This window comes from Centroberyx affinis, unplaced genomic scaffold (assembly GCF_046629955.1).
Source record: "Centroberyx affinis isolate AG114_WGS23_722 - 3 ecotype Tasmania unplaced genomic scaffold, CSIRO-AGI_Caff_v1 ptg007910l_1, whole genome shotgun sequence".
Classification (NCBI taxonomy): domain Eukaryota; kingdom Metazoa; phylum Chordata; class Actinopteri; order Beryciformes; family Berycidae; genus Centroberyx; species Centroberyx affinis.
The window spans coordinates 64361-85000 of record NW_027283969.1 but is presented as its reverse complement, the minus strand read 5'-3'; the positions used below and the strand labels follow the sequence as shown (position 1 = coordinate 85000).

The 20640-nt window shown below is 41.6% G+C and overlaps 1 protein-coding gene across 1 annotated transcript in view; it reads right to left on the bottom strand.

Moving 5' to 3' along the window:
- Positions 1-20640, bottom strand: part of LOC139639905 (neural-cadherin-like) — a 143110-nt gene that overhangs the window by 79877 nt on the left and 42593 nt on the right. The window contains exon 7 of the mRNA XM_071514058.1: positions 3665-3807. Coding sequence (XP_071370159.1) covers positions 3665-3807 — 143 coding nt within the window. The remainder of the gene's footprint in view (positions 1-3664; positions 3808-20640) is intronic.

Sequence of the window (20640 nt, the reverse complement as noted above, 5' to 3'; positions counted from 1 at the left end):
ATGCATGTACATGACTGGTGGTCAATTTTGATTTACTGTAAACCCATTACTACAAAGGATGTGCTATGATGGTAGTCATACAGAAGCACAGCAGTTAGACCCACCAGTGGTTTGCATGTATAATGAGTTCCAAAACAAAAACAGCACAAAAACAAAACAAAAACAGCCAAACAATCACACTGTGAATAGAAAGACCTATACACCATTATTTGTTGCAAATCAATCAGCTGTAGTTAAAATTTGCACTAAATGATGGTGTAAATATACTGTAGGTCTATTTGGAACTCTGAAGAACTGGTCCCCACTGACTTCAGTTGTTTTGGAGAAGGCTGCTATGGAGTTGTGCTGCAGCCTCCCTGTGTGTTATATGGACAAACTTCACCTGTGTTTCAATGAGGGGGAGGAGATGATGACAGAATTTTCATTTTTGGGTGAACTATTCCTTTAATACAGCTTATTTCACTTTAACTTCAACCTATCTAGCTAAAACCTACTTCCAATTATCCATAAGGACTAATGAATAAGACAGATATCTGATAATTCTTGGTATTGTATCGCCGCAGTGGTTTTTCGGCGAATAAACTTGCCCAGTGCTGGATATTATCTTACAACAGAATGATTTATTACATCAATAGATGCTAATAATCACTCATCCTGTGGATTGGCGTGAATAATAAGTTTGGAAAGATCATAATGACACATTGCAGACAGCATGCACATACAATAATAAAGAAAATGTCGGCATCTGATACAACGCTGTCCACCCACTAGACAGAAAAGTTTCATTTGTGTCTAAATTGCACTTCGATGCAAACCTAAAGTTTGACTAGGCAAACTTAATAAATAAAAAGTTAACCTATAACGACATATCCACGGGGGGGAATTTTTGATCATGTGAATTAATGCACGAGCAATTAAGGACCAAATGATCTAAATGGCAAAGCAGGACTACGCTCATCATCTGATCTTGGCCGATGGGATCTGGTTATGAGCTGGAAGTCTTCTCCCCGGCTCGATAAAGCCGCCGCCACTATCAGCTGACAGTGAATGTCATTGCTAGTGAACAGAGGAAATTGCGCCTTGAAGTTTTTGAGTAATTGAATTTGTAAAAGTCATCGTATTACCCTTTAATGCGATATGCAGATGCGGCGGAGGTGGCAATTTACAAAAGGGTCGAACGGCTATGAAATTAGTTTTCGCCGCCGTCCCTCCTCAACTCCGAGAACCCCCCCCACCCCCCCACCCCCCGCCGCCGCCGCCTCCCCCCTCCTCCATCCTTAACCCAGTTTCCGCGGCACCGAGCCTCAGAAGACGTGACTGTAAACCTCCGATGGCATTTTTTTTGTAATAAAGGAAGCAGACACGGTGGGAAAAGCACAAACGCTCCTCCGCGTGCTGATTAGGCCGACGTCTCGGCGATGTGACCCCCGTCTGGACCCAGATATCCTCCACGTGCTTTCCTCGCAGCGAAGGGAAAGTCTGGTCGGGCGCGCGTGTGTGTGTCGCAGAACAGGAGAGAGGGTTAGGAATGTAAAGCGTATTCTCGCGAGCCTCTGAGGCACGCTTGACAAATTACAGAAGGTAAAGTTTATATAAATACGGCAAAAACCGGGGAAAGAAAACCACCGTTTCCCAGCGGAGTGTTCGGGGCTAATTTATCGTAGGTGAAATACCAGATTGCACAAAATTACAAGAGGCACTTGAGTTGCCTAATGTCCTACTATTTTTCCTTATTAATATGCAAATTTATGCTGCAAAGTGCTTCAGCATCTAATCAGATCATCTAGTCTATAGGGGGAACCGGTGGTCTAAGTATGACATTTATATCATGTAATGGTCTTGAGTTCTATATTCCAAGAGCGCCCATCATTTCCCAATCACTTAAAATGTATCGCAAATGGAAAATCAAGACAGGGCATCTTTACTTGCTTGATTTGATGGATCTCCTGTTGAAACAGGATGTTGGGGCGGGGACATAATGCAGTGGAAGATCATTCAAAAGTCTAAACCAATGGAATATCAGTCAGGGAGAGAAAAGCAGTTTTATTTGATGGGAGGGGTGTGGAGGGGCGGGACTGTCCAAAAATCTGACAGTTAGAAATGTATTTTACCCCACTGGTGCAGCATGAGCTCACCATTAAAGAGACACTGATTTCCAGGAGGTAAAACGAATGGGAGTTGATTTCATGGGGAACTTTATGGTTGTTATTGATGAAACGGCACTGTGAAATGTGTATGGTGACACTGACATTGTGTAGTTTTTCTGGGTTCAACGTTTTTGGATTGAAATTGCTTGTTCTTTGTTCGATACAACAAGAAACAGTCAACTTTACTACATAGCAGGATCTACCCAGTCCTCCCTGCCCGAGATGGACTCTGTTTTCTGGGAGGCAGTGCATGGAAGAGTCCGTAGGGAAGACTTACGGCGACTTTTCTCCATATACGTTTGGCGACTGTTGTTGTCTGATCTCATTACACTTCTCTGTGGGGACGAAGTATGGGAAGTTTTCTCTTGTATTTTGAAAGCTTAGCGTTAAAGTAAGAGGGATCAGTGTTGTTGTCATGCTGTGCAGTTTGACACTAGAGGAAGGAGACGGAGATAAATGTTGTGGATCGCATACTTGTATACTCGACCTGAAGTGACTTTCTCTTCTTTTAGTCTTTATTGAATCTGTCATTGAATATTTAGCTTGTTTGGCATAATTAAATGTATCCCTTTTGCATGATTTACACCTAAGTAAAAACAAATAGGATGTGATTATACGCTATGATTCGTTGCCTTATGAAATTTTTCATTTTGTAAACTGCTTTTACAGTATATGGTGACTTTTAGACTTACGCCAATAAAGTGATAAAGTTTCTTTGTACCATCTGAAGAAAGAATTCAATTAATTATTTATACACTTTCATAGAGATATGCCAGATTTTGTGCTTGCACAGATCAAGTGCAGCGACCTTGCACTGGCAAAGTGGTAATTTTGTGGATTTTTTCCCCGATTCTTTGTATTTGGAGGAACAAAGTAGCAGTAGACCTATGTGGTATAGGAGCTGGTGTCAATCAAATCAGCTCCTCTCATCCCCTTTAAAAGCAGTGCACATACATGGAAATAGCGCACTTAGTGTTAAATGTCTTGGATTAAATGCAGTCTGACAAACTATGCATGATTTTTTTATTTTTTTGCCAGATATTTGGTACCAAAGTAAAGAGGAAAATGGGCTCTTTAAAGTGAAAACAACTTGTAATTATTGTTTTTGAGATAGAGCTGTTTGTTTGGAATGAGTAAGAAAACACTCATTAAACTGAAGATTCTCAGTGAACTGCAGCCACATTCAAGAATTCTACAAAAGGGTTAAAGAGCAGCAGGTTATTTAAGTTAATGGTTGACAAAATAACAATTTGACAGAGTGGATTCTTTATTTTTAAAAGACATTGAAAGATGAACTTGCCCTAATGATTGTTTTGGTATCGATTTGGCATTTTGAACTCTTCACATCTTCCTTGTCCTTAAATATTTTTACTGGCGGGGATAAGTTTGAACTAAGGGGAAACTCTGAGGATGTGAAGAAAGACGAAGTAGAAAAGAAAAGCTAAACAGTTAGTGAAATAAGGATAGAAGAGAAGAAAGGAAGGACAAGACATAAGTCCAAATCCAACACATCTGACCTTTCTGGCTGTCGATGACAAAATTGCCCTCTTCGTTTCCCATGGTGATTTTATACGTGATCCCGTCGCCGTCTGGGTCCTTGGCCAGCACCGTGGCAACAAGTGTGTTGGGGCCCGCGTCCTCTGAAACGAACGTCCGGTAGCTGTCAATACACACACACACACACACACACACACACATACATATGCAATCAACACCTACTTCTCCGCAGGGTGGAATGCATCCCGTCATGAGTGTAAAGACGAAAATGAGACACATCCAACATAGATCTGTCACCATTTCATATCAATTCAATTCAATTTCACACCCTGGGGGAAATCGCGCTGAGCTGTAGTAAGCGTTAGTACATAAAACACAGCCACAGTACATATAGAAACATACTGTAATATCCACATAAAATATTGATAGACCTGCACCGTAAATGTGTCACAAGCAAATACATGTACAGACCAAGCAAACGCAGGACTGCTGCTACACTATCCGCATATTACCTCAGGTTTAATTTTCTCACCGAGCCAAACAGTAGACTTCACCTTTGATTTGCAAATTCAATAAAATCTGTGTGTGTGTGTGTGTGTGTGTGTGTGTGTGTGTGTGTGTGTGTGTGAACCCTGTTTCCTTTTTGTAGGACTCCATGGTGGTTGGAATTTATTCATTTTGAAGATTCCATCATTTGTGAAGCTCAATATTTCATGCAAAGCACCGAGTCACTTTCCATGTTTGTCTAGTCCAACCTGCCCATTTACTAGTGACTTTATATGTAAAAGACATAGTATATGATGTTTAGTATGTATATGATGTAGTAAATGATGTATATGAAGTATGTATATGACATAGTATAGGATGTACTGTACATGATGTGTATATACACTACCAGTCAAAAGTTTGGACACACCATATTTTTCTTTATTTTGACTATTTTCCACATTTTAGAATAACAGTAAATACATCAAAACTATGAAATAACACAAATGGAATTATGCAGTGACCAGAAAAGTGTTAAACAAATCAAAACTATCTTATATTTTAGGTTCTTTAAAGTATTCAGTCTTTGCCTTGATGGAAAGGCAAAGGCTTTGGAAAGAAATTCATACATAGGCATCAACTTCACTATTTATATTTGTCTAAGAAACTAATTTCAAGCATTTAAGCAGAAGCCTTTAGGTCAAAATGGCTTTAAGAGAATGAAAAACATAGTCCATTCAATTAGGTGTGACTAAATTTCGATGTTCTGCTTTAAAATAAATTAGAAATAGAAGTTCAATGTCTTTCCCCTTTTACACTGTATCTCAACGTTCTCAATGTTATGTTCATTGTCGGTGGCTGTTGTTGGCACTGTTAACTTCGATACCGTGCTCCAGCGTGACACGGCGGGTAGGGGCAATTTTTAGTTTTCCAGAAAGGCAGCGCTCATGTCCTTGGTCTTGTTTAAGCGTAACTCTAAGGAGCAGCTGTCACACCGCCTCACAAAACGTCCTCCAACCCGGGCCAACGGTCTGCGTCACTCTCCTGGAGGACATTCAGAACGACTGAATCATCGGCAAATTTTAGGACGTGTCTGTCTACTGCTGGCTTCTAAAACCGGCGGTATACAAGATCCTCCAGGCGAGCCGGTGGAAAAAAAAAAAAAGGCAGCTTAACACAGGATCGCATTTACAATTACATTTACCTTTTAGGTGTTCGGCTAATGCTCTCATCCTGAGCGACTTACAATAGGTGCGACGGTGTAACGAGCTTAAATGTCCCCATTGCAAACGGTACAAGCGTCTAACCAGAAGGGTTAAAGGCACAGCACCCACCCAATCTAACAAACACTGTCACCAAAATACTTATGCATCATAGAAATAAGTGTAAGATAAGGACATCATAGCAGAAGATTTTAAGTATAATGCATTGAGCTGATCTACCAGATCTTGGTTAGTATTTCAGTATTGACCCCATTCAAGCTAACTGATTTGTTGGCTTTGACATGCATTTTTTACGGGAGCGTATCTATGTTCCCAGGGTCCTATGTTCCCCTGATTTATATGGGACATAATGGGAACATGACAAAGGGTCCTATGTTCCCAGGGTCCTATGTTCCCCAGTTCTACATATGTGCTCTCCCAGGGTCCTATGTTCCCAGGGTCCGATGTTTAATCCTAACCCTAACCCTAACTAACCATAGATTAGATTAGACAGCTTTATTAAACCCCAATGGGGAAACTCATTTGCCACCAAGTCAACTCATACAGACAACAAACAAAATAGACATTGCACTTCACAGTACACAACAAATAGTTAACACCATAAAAAGCCATTTGAGACATAATTAACAGCTGAAAGGTGCTATGGAACTAGACCACATCTAGAAGTGTAAGCGAATACAGAGCTGGGGAACATCTTTTTCAGGTTCCCATTATGTGCTATATAGAGCTGGGGAACATAGGACCCTGGTAACATAGGACCTTGGGAACATAGGACCCTGGGAACATAGGAATGACTCCTTTTCCCTCACTCCCCTGGCTATTAAATTCCCATTCAATTTTCTCCTTGTATCTCAGTGTAGCCCTTTGAATTTCTGCTTTGAGCTCTCTTGCTGAACAGCAAGCCTTTCTACCTGTTGACATAAGGTTTATACATACTTGGGGACACACTTGGAGCACCCTGGTGGGAATAGCAGAATCATTGCAGAATGTCAAAAAAAAAACCAAGCCATTAGTGCAAACTTTCAAGGGAATGCTATTGAATTAAACACTTCATGTCATTCCTATGGTCTAAGATAGTGGATCCCAAAGCTTCCAGTGTGAATAAGTGTTGATTTTTCAGTGACAATTATCATCACGCTCGGTGGAATCCACAAAGCCCATTAAAACCACAGTAAATACGAAATAACGGAAATACGAGAACCAATACAAAACTAAGAATCTTGTAACGTCTAACGATCACGGCCTTGGTCATATCAAATAAAGCAATTCTCTTCCAGAATATACATTCTCCCACTAAAGGACTAAAGGATTTAGTGGATTCTGCCCTCAAAGCTAAATTAAGACTGACATTTATTACTTGCAGAGCAGGGGTTTTAGAGCGGGTTCCAGAGGGTCCCCAACAAAATGAGGAATACTTTAATTTAATTTAATTTCGCTATTATTTCACTCACTAGAGCAGTGGTTCTCATCCGGACCTCCCCGGGGGGTCGGGAGATCATTTTGGATGAAACGACCTGAAAAAGGAAAATCATTCTGTGGGTGAACTGTTCGCCACTCTGCATATGCAGCCTGTGTGGAGGCATCGCTTCGATTTAAGGGGTCACAAGCCAAAAAGGTTGAGAACCACTGCACTAGATAATGTAAAAAGAGAATGTATCAGGATGACTGTTTTGGTCTTCAACTCAACTAGCTTTGACATTTCGGTAATTTATATGAAGTCGTGTCTAACAGCTGCTGTCTTCTCAGATGGGGTTTCTGTGTATGTATTTAGGAAAAAGTCCAGAATGGAGCTTAAATCGTCTTTAAATTGAGTGGTGTTAACTTTCCCTCGCCTGGTTAATGCTGGCTCGCTTCAGCATCACATCGCAGACATTCTGTTAGAGACGACCCCCGCGGAGCCTCGCTTTAGATTTTAAAAGGAGTTTTTATTTATTCACAACACAAGCCCAGAGACTTATTTGTCTGTATCGGGCAGGCACCATATTGATATAATCTGTGCAGTGATGACTTCAAATCACGATGATCAAATTCTCCCACAATAATGAGAGGCTGCAGCAGGCTCTGTATCACTTCAATAATTTTCTCGGCAGCCTTGTATGGATTGGCGTTTGGATGGATTTATACAAACATAACTGTGTTCTTGTTATTGCGTTCATAGACTAGTCTCAGAAAATGAATGCATATAGTTTTGCCCAATATTAACAAAAAGCTGCACAAGTATATTCAGAACCACTGACAGGCCGACTTTATTTACAGTTACACTTGTTGTTTCAAATGTGACTTTAACATTTGATCACGCCAGGACGCAATAAAGGAAAAATCCATCTGAAAACACTGTTAAAAATAACAGCTACTGACAGTGCACCTTGCATTTCTGGGCCCATTTCGTATTGTGGTGCCGTATTTATTTTATTCCAATGCATAGCTGGCCAAGCGTGGATGATATGACATCACATCAAGATGTTTCCAGCGCAGCTACAATTGAGTTTGATCACAGAAAGGTTTTCAGCCATCTAAAGCATCAATGGTAAACGTCAGGTTTTGGTGTCAGTCCCGCAGAATCAAAGAGCGAGAGCTTCTTTCTAGACTCAACATCTCGCAACAACGTTCAACAATCATACAGGGAGAAATCCATCATAGAAGAGGCAGAGAGACAAATTTCTCCACTGACATTAGCCTCAAAGAGAATGCAATGCAGCTAGAAGATGTCGGGTTTTGAGTGTTCAATGTTCACATACTAGTTGACTAGCTAGCTACATTTATATGTCTATACTCCCCCCTTTGAATGAAAGCAACAAGTTCATGCCCCTTCTCTTGGGATTGCTGAAAGGCATTCTGGTAAACGTAGGAAACCATTAACTGAAGAAGTATATGAAGCAGGCTGAGGGAAAGTGGGTACAACAAAGCAAAGTATCTGAGGGAGGAGGTCTCCTTTAAAGATGCACAAAAATCAGATTTTGCTTACATTTCTATTAGATCTTCACAACTAGATATGAAAGTGATCAGGCTCATGCTGTGATATGAATACACTTTAGTTGGGACACAATCTAGCCACCATGTGCATACAAGCAATGAGATGGAGAGAGACACACTTAAATAAATACAGGTAGAGGTGATGCATGGCAGCCATTTGCAGGTGAAGCGTGGGCACACAGCGATGCGATCTCACAAAATCCCATCTCCCAGATCTCAAAACTCATGTACTCAAGTGTAACCGTAGCCATCGGTCCAGATATGATCTCGGCAACATTCCTGATCTAATATCATTTCTAACCAACCACCCTCTCATGTGCTATGAGAGTCTGTAAAAGGCAGGTTGTACTAATTTTCCTCATCGTTTCTCAATTTGAGCTCCGGCTGTACCAATTGTTAACTACACAGAGCAATTTCCTTCATGGTACATGCAATTAGAAGTCTTAATTGCAAATTGGACTGAACAAGGGATATTTTATAATAAATGTGCGTTTCAAGGATTTTGAACATTTCTCATCATTGGATTTTGTAATAAAACCACCCCCGCACGTGAACTACTTGATTTATATAACATTTTCTCAGTGTATTATACTGGAAATAAACAGCACTTCATAGCACCGTAGTATTTAATGCTGGAAAATATAAGATTGTTTATAGGACAGTAGACATAGCTATAGGACTGTAGCAGTTATCAGTTAAGTCTGTACCGATACACCTTGATGGAGAGCAGGCTGAAGTTAGCATTGGTGATGACCAATTGAATTTCCTTTCTTTTGAGAAAGCATTTTTGACAAATGCTACAATTAATACACGTTTCTGTTGGGTTTTTTTAGGTTAATTTCCTTAGTTTTTACACTGGGATGACTTCTGTTACTCACAAGCTACACTGAAGTCCACCTTTACCAATATGCACTAACACAATGGTTCTCAACGTGGGGTCTGGGGACCACCAGGGGTCTCTGAGAGGGTTCCAGGGGGTCCCCAGCAAATTGATGAATAAAAAAACTTCACCATTATTTCATTTACAAGAAGTTAACACATTTAGAGAATGTAGAAGAATGACTGTTTTGATCCTAGTTTCACTGTTATCTCTCTACCTACAATACAGTCATGGGATTCTAGACAAAATCATATCTAATGTGTACTAAATTAGGGTCCTTGATATGAAAAAGGTTGAGAATCACTGCACTAACATCAGCAACATCATTTGTGAAGAATTGAGAACTCCTTTCATCTCTAACTTACCAGCATAAAAGGTGGCCAACTTAAACTTTTTCACAATGTTGTCTCTATGGGCTCCAAATCTATCGAAAATCTATACAAATCAAATGTAATAAAGCCCACAGCCATAAAGGCACTCGCCCAACAGATCTTCTCATTCTGTCATTCATCAATTACGCCTTGCCTGCCCACCAACGAACACACACACACGCACGCACGTCTACAAACCCTGACAGCTTGACACACACGTCTGTATCCGTCTTTCACTCTGCCCTCGCCCGGAAGCCTCGTCTATTCAGTTTTCCCCCCCCTGCACACCGAGGAGGAGGAGATACTCTCATTAGGAGTCGAGACACTGTGATCATGTTCTGTCACCGCTGTCTTTCCGCCGCGACGACAGGTGGACTATTTCTGCCTGGGAAGATCAGTGATGTGCCACTCCGTTCCCTTTTGCGGAATGTCAATGTAATATTTGTGTAATTTCGACCCGCGCGCTTCCCTGCAGATCAATACGTGCGAGTCAGCTGAGGGAAGAGATCTGCTAACGCTGTGTCTCTTTATTATGTAGTTTCTCTAAGGGTACATAGGGTGCATTGATCAGACGGCTCCCACTTGGGGTTTAAGGAAGCTATTTGAAAGATCATTAGATAATTGCGTGTATTTATCTCACCTCAAAAGCGAGCAAGAAGTGAGGCCCTCCGCGAGTATTTTCCGCCTGCGATTTGACATTTGCGAAATTACAGAAGCCCGCCCCACGCGCTAGAACTCATGCATCTTTTTAACTCGGGCTACTGGGCCTCTTTTGTCGCAGTTCCCCCAAATTAAGTCCACTCCTGCATTATAGATTCAGATCGAGTAGGCATTATGGATTCAAATGGAGTAGGCCACAATCACAGTGATTACGAGCCGGTCTGCATCTGTGCCAATAGCTGATGTCGGGCCTGCTCGCTGCATCAATTTCCCGCTGCGCTAGAAATTTCCAGCATCTCCGGCGATTCATCGACCTCGCTCGCACGTGTCCACCTGAGGCTTCGTCTGAGAGCGAGCCAGCGCCGTTACAGTAAGCGTTGCCCCAAGAAAAAAAGTACAAAAAAAACAATAAAGTTAGGATAGCATGCTGTATTTACCTGGACTGACAATCCGGCAGATAGAATCAAGTGGATGTTGACAGTGAAAAATGGGGGAGCAGGGCAAGACAATGACGTGATAAAGAAGATTAATGCACAACCTCTGTGTCCTGGACAGTATGTAAGCGGGCCTATACTGCAACACTGCCCATTAAATATTAAGACAACGTTGATGTTAACATGACAAGCTCATAACAAAAAGATCACGATCCATTAACTATGAGTATGACAAATTTCAGAAGAAGATCTCAGGGACATCAGAGGCATCTTGTCTCTCTCTCTCTCTCTTTGTTTCTCTCATACTGTCAACTAGATGCTTGTAGGCGGCTCCTGTGTGATGGAGCTACTATGCGGCTGTCTGACAGAGAGAGGAGAGAGAGATCAGGATGGATGGTGGATAGTGGTGCAAACAGCCCAGCAGTCAAGTAACAGTGAGTTGCCTATTATAATCACTTTTGGGCTCCACCACAACTCTAACTTGGCCAGATCAATGCTGCGATCGATCGGAAACCGCCTCAGACATATACCGCCACACACTAATTACTTTTACGCCGTTTGTTTTGCTTTTTGTTTTAGTTTGTTTTCAGTCCATTGGTACAATAGAGACCAATAGATATGACCCTCAGGCTGGTGCCAGATGTGTTAGGTGTGCAAATTAATTACTGGTAGGCCTATTCATTTAGGCTAGTTTATGCAGAAAGGGGCGTGGGTGAAGGATGGTGGTGGGTGGTGGGTGGTGGGTGGTGGTGGGGGGGGGACATTGCACTCAGACTAGTTGTGTGTTGTAAAGAGGGCTTTCAGGTGATGTAACACACCCTCTGGCGACCACATTGGAGGTCCTTGGCTCCAGGTTGCATTTCTAACAGAACTTGAATGGTTACAACGGTCATTCCCATTCAAAGCAACGTTCCTGGATGATTGGATAGGGTGACCACATTTTCAAACCCCCAAACCGGGACCCTTAAGTGTACCGCACGTTCATGCACGCACACATGTATGCGCTAATGCACGCACCATAGGCGTTTTCATCAGGATGGGGGACAATTATTTCAGGGCTTAGCACACCTAGTGACTGCACATTTCAACACCATGGACAGAGCCTCAGCAAACGAAAAATGATGTTTTGTCTCCAGAAATCCACAAATCCACCTTGATTGATTGACACACATACAGACAAATCAGTGTTGAATTCAGACGTGTGGTGCATTGTTTATGTTTTTTGATTGGGTTAGGTAATAATGAGCGGGACAGAACATGATAAACGTCTATGTAAGCGCTGACAACAAGTATAATACTATTATTATTATTTTAATTATGGTGAAAACCGGGACAATTTGGTAGTGAATGTTGAAAACCGGGACATTTTAGTGTTTTACAGATATTTGTCGGGACTCGGGACACCCATCTTGAAACCGGGACAATCCCGGACAAACCGGGACGTCTGGTCACCGTATGGTTGGAGCGGCGGCCATTTTTTCTGTGTACCGTTGGGCTAGCTTCCGCATTAATCGATTTACAGCAAGTCACTGAGGCAAGAGGTCGCTGTTGCCTTGCTGCCATGAATTGCTAATATGCCACTGAAGAGCAAGCAAGAGAAGTTCAATCTTTGATAATGCTGACGTCACCTTTCAGTTGAGTTTTGCTAAACACTCCTGCAACAGATACATCTGCTCAGTTGCAAGCTGCTCAAGCAAGTGTGACAGACTTTACGGCCTTAATGCCCAGACTTGCCTTGATGCCATAGCAATTACCCCTTGAATTCCATAATTATCAATGTTATGCTTTACTATATCACCATGGCAAACACTGGATGGCCCATTGCATCCATTCCAGTTCTGTGGTTTTTAAACATACAACTTGGCCATCAACAAATTTGAATAGACGTGGTTAATTCCTGTGCTGTTTTTGACTGGGAACTGCTCATATCACACTGATAGAGTAAGTGTTTAGATCAGCGGTTCTCAACGTGGGGTCCAGGGACCACCAGAGGTCCTTGCAGGGGTCCCCGGGGGTCCCCAGAAAATTGATGAATTGTTAAACTTCACCATTATTTCATTTACAAGAAGTTAACACAATTAAAGAATGAAGAAGAATGATTATTTTGATCATAGTTTCACTGTTATCTCTCTACCTACAATACAGATAGTCATGGAATTCTGGACAAAATCAAATCTAACAGTAAAAATAATCTCAGATTTGGGTCCAAGAGAAAAAAATCTCATCACATGGGGGTCCGTGGCTGTAATGTGGACTAAATTAGGGGTCCTTGATATGAAAACAGCTGAGAATCACTGGTTTAGATAATGCCAGCTTGCTAGCTAGCTAACAACAGTACAATAGCATTACAACAATAGTATCTAGTTAGCTAATTATCTTCTTTTATCTATTTTTTTTATCTCTAATTATCTATTATGTTGTCAGAACATGCTGCACCTAACAGACTGATTGACACACTAGGTGTTAGTAGTGGCTAACAAGGAGGTGGCTAACAGTAGCATGTTAACATTAACATCAGGTGCTTTGCGAAACTAGCCATCTGGCTATTTCGCTAAAAATTGCCTGAAAACCAATTTTTTGTGATTTGTTCCTACTTGGAAGTGAGAATAACTACAATGACTACAAGTAAAACATCCACAGCCACCCAAAAAACATTGCTATGACATCCATTTTCCAACCAAAAGCATGAATGCATAACATGTCGTATTTCTGACTTACTTAAAGTTGTGTACTTCCGATCTCTAGTAGCTTTCAAGGAACACTTGATGGCAGCATTACTGCATTACACCCACGGGCATAGTGGCCAATCTGCCAGCCTAACTGGTCACTTAACAACTCACCCTACATGCAGACCAAGCACGACCACTTCACTTTGCGTCACTTTGCTCTATCTTTTTGCGCAAATGTGATTGGTTCCCGAGCCGTGACAGTTGTGCTCAATTGCATAATAATTGCACATTATCAAATTCTCTCACTGCATTGCGGGCCTTGTTTGCATCACTGCCTATCCCATCATGCCATGTGCACAGAGTTATTCGCTTTTCATAGACAATGAATGGCGGCAAACTGTTTGTGAAACTGCGTTGTGAAATTGTGAAATTATGGTACAATTTGGGCTATTTAGTACATATTGGGCATTTGTAAGGGGATTGAGGTGGGTGCAAGAAGGACAGGCACAGTATAATACTGAAATTCTGGGATGTCGCCTAAAGTTTTACACTCAGAATGATTAGTAGGATACACAAACCTCAGTTTTTCTCAATAAAAAAAAACAAAGGATGGGTGATTCTCTTCACTGCTTATTTCCTCATGTGATTATATAGAATAGAGAACTTCATCTGTGTCTGTAATACATATTTGTTGTTTATTTAATTTGCATATAATGTTTATTTTATGATAACATTAAGTTGGCAAGCAAGGTCTCATATCGGGAAGCATGGATAAACAGGCTTACAAGTAAAATACTGAGACTGAGAATTAGGAACATAAATAATCATGTTTACATAGTTTTGCTGCAAGGTCCATACGAGGAGAAAATGAAAATATTTAATTATATTCCCGCTTTGACAAATGAATCGTCCGCTCCAGGTCTACACACACACACATTAGCTGTGAGGTTGCAGGCAAATCTATCTATTCACTTTTACTATTATTCACTTTTATATTAGCCTATTGACCTGACATACACCCAAACCACGACTAGCTCTTTCAGATATCTCTTTTCCTCAGCCAGATGTATGTTTAGCCATTTTTGTGCACCGCCAGTTCTCCACTGGACCTCCACGAACTGAAAAGCCTTTATAAAATGTTGATTCAAAAGAATGGGGTAGCACTCAACAGCGAGGATAGTTTTGAATAATATTTTTTTCATGATGGGAAATACATTTTCAGCACTGTGGCCGTCTGTGGATTAAAGGTCCACTTCAGTCTTAGACCCATTGTGAGTCACAGGCGGAACCTTTCATTTCATTGAAATTACATTCCTATTAAATTGGTTCGCATCAAGTACAAAAGTACAAATACATGTGGATGGGGCACCAACTGAAGCCATAGTATATTTTAAGAGTAGGGTCAAGAATCACTGGTTTGAAACAAGGTTGGATTATGAGGAATACATTATCAGTAGGTGTGCTGGGCCTGACTTCAGTCATGACCAATTAAATCATCCCATTCCCTTCCCTTTAAAAGCAGTGAGCTCTGCATCATGGCACTCTGACAGTTTTGTGATGGAAGAGAAATAGTCCGGAGCTGATCCACTACTCCCAAGAGGAAACCCGTGTCCTTGTGCGGGACGCGCAGTTCGGCTACGGGAGAGGGGCACCAGCCTCCCCCCCCCGCCCCCCGACATATAAAGAGGGTGCAGCCGCCTCCGCGACCTCCCACTCCCTGCATCGTGACACATACTGACAGTTCAGTTCTATGTTAGATGACAATCAATCACGCCACAGCGGTGTGATTGATGTCATGCGTGACACAGTGTATGTCACACGTGTTATCTTATTTTTTTCCTGCTTGAGGGAATTATATATACAGATTGGCCAACATATCATACACAGAAAGGGTTGGTAAGCATTTGAGTATTGCGCTGTGTGCTTTTTACCTCGGTGTCATGTTTTTTTCAAATAGATTATAATTTTTAATTATAACAAATTGATCAATCTTTTTTTGCCGCTTTTTCCTTTTTAAATCACATTTTAAAACACACTTTTGTAGACTCGCATTTATGCGATTAAGTTGTTTCTTATGGTTCCTTTCTTATCTATTTAATGTATTTAGTATTATTGGAACCAATTTTCATTTGAATGTCTCCTATTTTTATCTCCTCCCCATATGCTTTAATGTTTTTTTTTCATGCCTTCCTGTAAAGCGCTTTGTAAACTCTGCTTTTAGATATGTGCTATATAAATGTTATTATTCTTATTGATTATAACATCATTCTTAGTAATCTTGTTCTTCATATTATTATTACATGCCAAATTGACTGTAGCCAACATGTCTCCATACCACAATTGAGGTAAATGGGAACACTTTACTGGCAGCAACCTGTGGTGAACAAGCCTGCTTTGAAGTCAAATTCACCTCAACTGCATGGGATCGATATCCTCGCTCCACCGAGGCCGTGTGATTGTTCCTATTAAGTTCAGATGGGGAATCAAAAATGTAAAAAAAAAATACACAAGGAATAAGAAAGATAGATTTGGTATGACAAAAAAATAATCTGGGTAATGGAGGAAAATGTCTCCCCAGGACAATAACAGATGATGCCTGAGCAGAAGTTATAAAGAGAGGAAGACAGACGGTGACACTGACATATCATGCAATGGCAAACACCAAACAATAATACAGCATGTTTGCATGCACACAAATAATCCAATCTTACCCCGATTAAGGCAATACTCCGACTATTAAAACCTATGATTTGAATCTATGGTAATGCTTTATTTTACAGCACGCTAATTAGGGTGCAAGTAGTTTGTAATTATGGGATACTAATAAAATAGCAATGCTGTAGTTACAGGGTAACAAAAGAAGAAGTCTGGGAATTAAGGGGTTACAATTTTGTAATTATGAGAGATTTATAAGGTAGTTATGATGAATATTGCAGCCAAAACACGTTGGTTTTTAATATTGAAGCTTTGTCAAAATTTTCACCAAGAGTAACTGAATTCTTCTGATTATGCACTTTGGTGGAGCTGCAAGGTTATGACACATGTTCTACCCTGAATACTCTGACTATTGAAATCGCCATGAAATTGCTGTATTTGATTATTCAATTGGGGTAAGGTCATAATCGGAGTGAGCGGAACCCGGCCCGGATCTACTAAAGATTTTGCGCCAGTGCAAAGTGAATTACTGGCACAAAAACCTTGTCATCTGATCTGCTAAGACAGCATACAGGGGATTTGCGCAAAAAAATCACGGGTTGTTCTGGACGCACCGAGGGATTTATGGAAATTGGCAGCAGACATGATTTATCAAGACTCGGTGGCCTTTTATCATCTGTTGATTACACACAGAATTTAAGACCTAGGAAAAGCATGTCTAATTACTTTGCACACAGGACGGCTCCACCGAGACTGGCCCCCGACTCCATCTCTGGAACCGGCTCCAAGATCAAAGAGACACAGTTATCTACACAACATAACATGCACTCATTAGACTGCACCCTATTACAATTCCAATTCTGTTTAAATGAGTATGTTGACTTAAAAATGCAGCGTTTAAGTCTCATTGGCGCAGTGGCAGAAAACGCACTCACCATGACTCTGGGGGGTTTCTTTCTGCCACCAACACAAGAAATTTGCTCTTCTTCTGCCCATCATTACTTTGCAGCAAACTGGCTATTGTGCGCATTTCTGGCCCTTATATTTGCGCAGTCGCAATCCCAGTTAATTATCTGCACCTCTGCTCATTTGCATGCCCTACTTTAGTAAATACCTTGCACTGGTGGGACCAATTGCACCCGCGATTGCTTTTGTGCCGTGCCACGTTGGTAGAACCAGCCCCTAGATTTCTGCTCAATCTTTCCATTTATTAGGGCATGCAAATGCCTTAATTGGATTTCCTTCAGCATTTTCACGCTGCGCATGTCAAAGGTCACCAGATGCGGTATCGCCGTGTTGTCTTAACAAAGCAAACAACATGCCGCAGTGCAATGGAGTGGTGAGCGATAGACTGATTATTACATTAACATATGTAAACGGGGCTATTAAAGAAATTGCGTTACTCCAAACCATGTAAACGTTGTAATCAATTGCCTGAAGCTAATTCAGGGCATTGGTGTGCATGTGAAAGTACTCAATGTTACATACATGGGGACTGATAAAAAGAGAGAGAAAGACAAACTGGTTACTACAAGCTTTTGAATGATTTCCATGAAGGATTCTGATTTGGTAATACATTTTCATGTAACCTTTCAGGAGTCAGGTTTGGTATATATACTGAACAAAAATATAAACACAACACTTTTGTTTTTGCTCACATTTTTCATGAGTTGAAATAAAAGATCTAAGGCTTTTTCTATGCACACAAAAGGCTTATTTCTCTCAAATTTTGTTCTCAAATTTGTTTAAATCCGTGTTAGTGAGCACTTCTCCTTTGCCAAGATAATCCATCCACCTGACAGGTGTGGCATATCAAGATGCTGATTAAACAGCTTGATTATTGCACAGGTGTGCCTTGGGCTGGTCACAATAAAAGGCCACAAATATGCAGTTTTTATCACACAACACCATGCCACAGATGTCTCAAGTTTTGACTGCAGGAATGTCCACCAGAGCTCATGTTGCAGCATGATAATGCACGGCCCCATGTCGCAAGGATCTGTACACAATTCCTGGAAGCTGAAAACATCCCAGTTCTTGCATGGCCTGCATACTCACCAGACATGTCACCCATTGAGCATGTTTGGGACGCTCTGGATCGGCGTGTACGACAGCGTGTTCCAATTCCTGCCGATATCCAGCAACTTGGCACGGCCATTGAAGAGGAGTGGAGCAACACTCCACAGGCCACAATCAACAACCTGATCAACTCTATGTGAAGGAGATGTGTCGCACTGCATGAGGGAAATGGTGGTCACACCAGATACTGACTGGTTTTCAAAAAATGCATATCTGTAGCCCTAGTCGTGTGAGATCCATAGTTCAGTGCCTAATAAATGTATTTTTTCAAGATAAAACTGCACATTTTAGAGTGGCCTTTTATTGTGACCAGCCCAAGGCACACCTGTGCAATAATCAAGCTGTTTAATCAGCATCTTGATACGCCACACCTGTCAGGTGGATGGATTATCTTGGCAAAGGAGAAGCGCTCACTAACACGGATTTAAACAAATTTGAGAACAAAATTTGAGAGAAATAAGCCTTTTGTGTGCATAGAAAAAGTCTTAGATCTTTTATTTCAACTCATGAAAAATGGGAGCAAAACCAAAAGTGTTGCGTTTATATTTTTGTTCAGTGTAGATTATTATAAATCATTATAATCATCTCTACATGCTTTGAATGTGTGAACTTATTGCTTTTGGAAAATAGACATTTTGCACACTGCTTCTTTCTGATAAGCAGTCAAGCCAATTAAGTTACAGTAGACATCAGTTCTTATACCAGTGATGTGACTGATTACAGAGGCAAGTTGACAGTCATTTTATGTTCAAGAAAAAGAACAACACCACACACACCTCCCTCACCCTCTCCCCCTGGCCCTCCTTCTGACACACACACACACACACACACACACAGTCATCTACCATAACACATGACAATTTGATGCAAAAACATGGGCGCACACCCACGCACAAACATGGACAGTCTGCGCGTACACTCATTTCTCTCGCTCTGTCTTGTTTTCCCTCTCTCTATCGCTCTGTTTCTCTCTCACACACACACACAAAAGAGATCAACATTTTTACATCACTTGTGTGTGTGTGTGTCTCTCCCAAATATGTGTTTAACATCTGTTTCATGTCCCGTGAGGAAGGCATACAGTACAAAAAAGTGCCGTATAGTTTCAAGTCAGCACACACATGCACACAAACACCTGTATATACACACACACACACACACGCACACACGCACGAAACAGCGCGGCAAGCCTCCGAGGGTGGTTTCCGTGGCAACAGGCAGGTGATGGCAGGTAATAGGGTCCTGATGGGAGAGTGACAGCTCCTAGATGAAGGGCGGCCATTTTGTCACTCGCCAGGAAGTGAGGGGCCACACAGCGAAGAGGCAGATCTGAGGGTCGGCGTGTCGCGGAACTACGGTGTGAGGCGTTTCTCTTTCTCTCTCTCTTTCTTTCTCTCTTTTCTTTCCGTCTCGCTTCACACACATCGATAACGAACCTCATCACCGCCGCAACTGACTTCAAAATGACACTGTGCAGTATCATTTTTTTTTTTTTTTTAGACTAGAGCCCTGCAATCACCCTGGATTGACAAAACACGCACACACACACACACACACACACTCATTATCACATGCTTCCGACTCCAAGAATCAATACAAATAGGCCAGATTTTCCGCCTGGGTAATGATACATTTGATGATCTCTCTCTGTCCGTCTAACTTCCTCTGCTCACATGCATTGACTAAACGCACACACACACACACACACACACACACACACACACACACACATAAACAGTCTCTCTCACACAAAGACACACACCGCATCTACAGGGAAAAGCAATACATTTTCTATTCATAAATTTTCACTCTCTAAACTTCATCCCCGCTGCATCAGTTTCCTACATGACAGATGTGCTCGCTCATTCCCGCCTGCATGTGTGTGTGTGTGTGTGTAGATAAATGTGTTTGCACATGCATTCACGTGTGCAAATACATGTGTGTGTGCAGTTGCATGTGTGCGTGCATGGATAACTATGTATGTGCATGCATGTGTGTGTTTGTGTGTGTGTGTGTGTGTGTGTGATTCATTGTAGTTTGTCTAGTATTGTTTTCTGTGGCAGCTGCAGTAGAGCTCCATTGGGTTTAGGGCTGCAGGAGAAAAACTGACTGATTATTCTGCTGTCGTTGACAGTAAATCAATACAATCCAACACACACCGACACACTCACACACACACACACACACACACACACAAGCACAAGCACACACACAGTAAACCCCAACCAATATAAACAACATAAGCACATGCATATCGGATGCATGAACACACTTTATAACTACATGACTCCATCCATACCAACACCCCACTTCACTGGGAGCTACCTAATTACTGAACACACACACACACACACGCATGCCCACACACACACACACACACACACACACACACAGAGCACTGGCTCAGGGCCTCCTGAGGGTGCTGGTGGGCATGGCTGATTGACCCTGCCTCACCAATCTGCCCAGCTCTCTGCCAGAAAATCAACCAATTAAAAGATGCAGGCGCCACAGCGGCACTGGGGGGGAAAAAGCGCTGGAATTGTGGGTAAGGGCAGCTGCGGTGGTG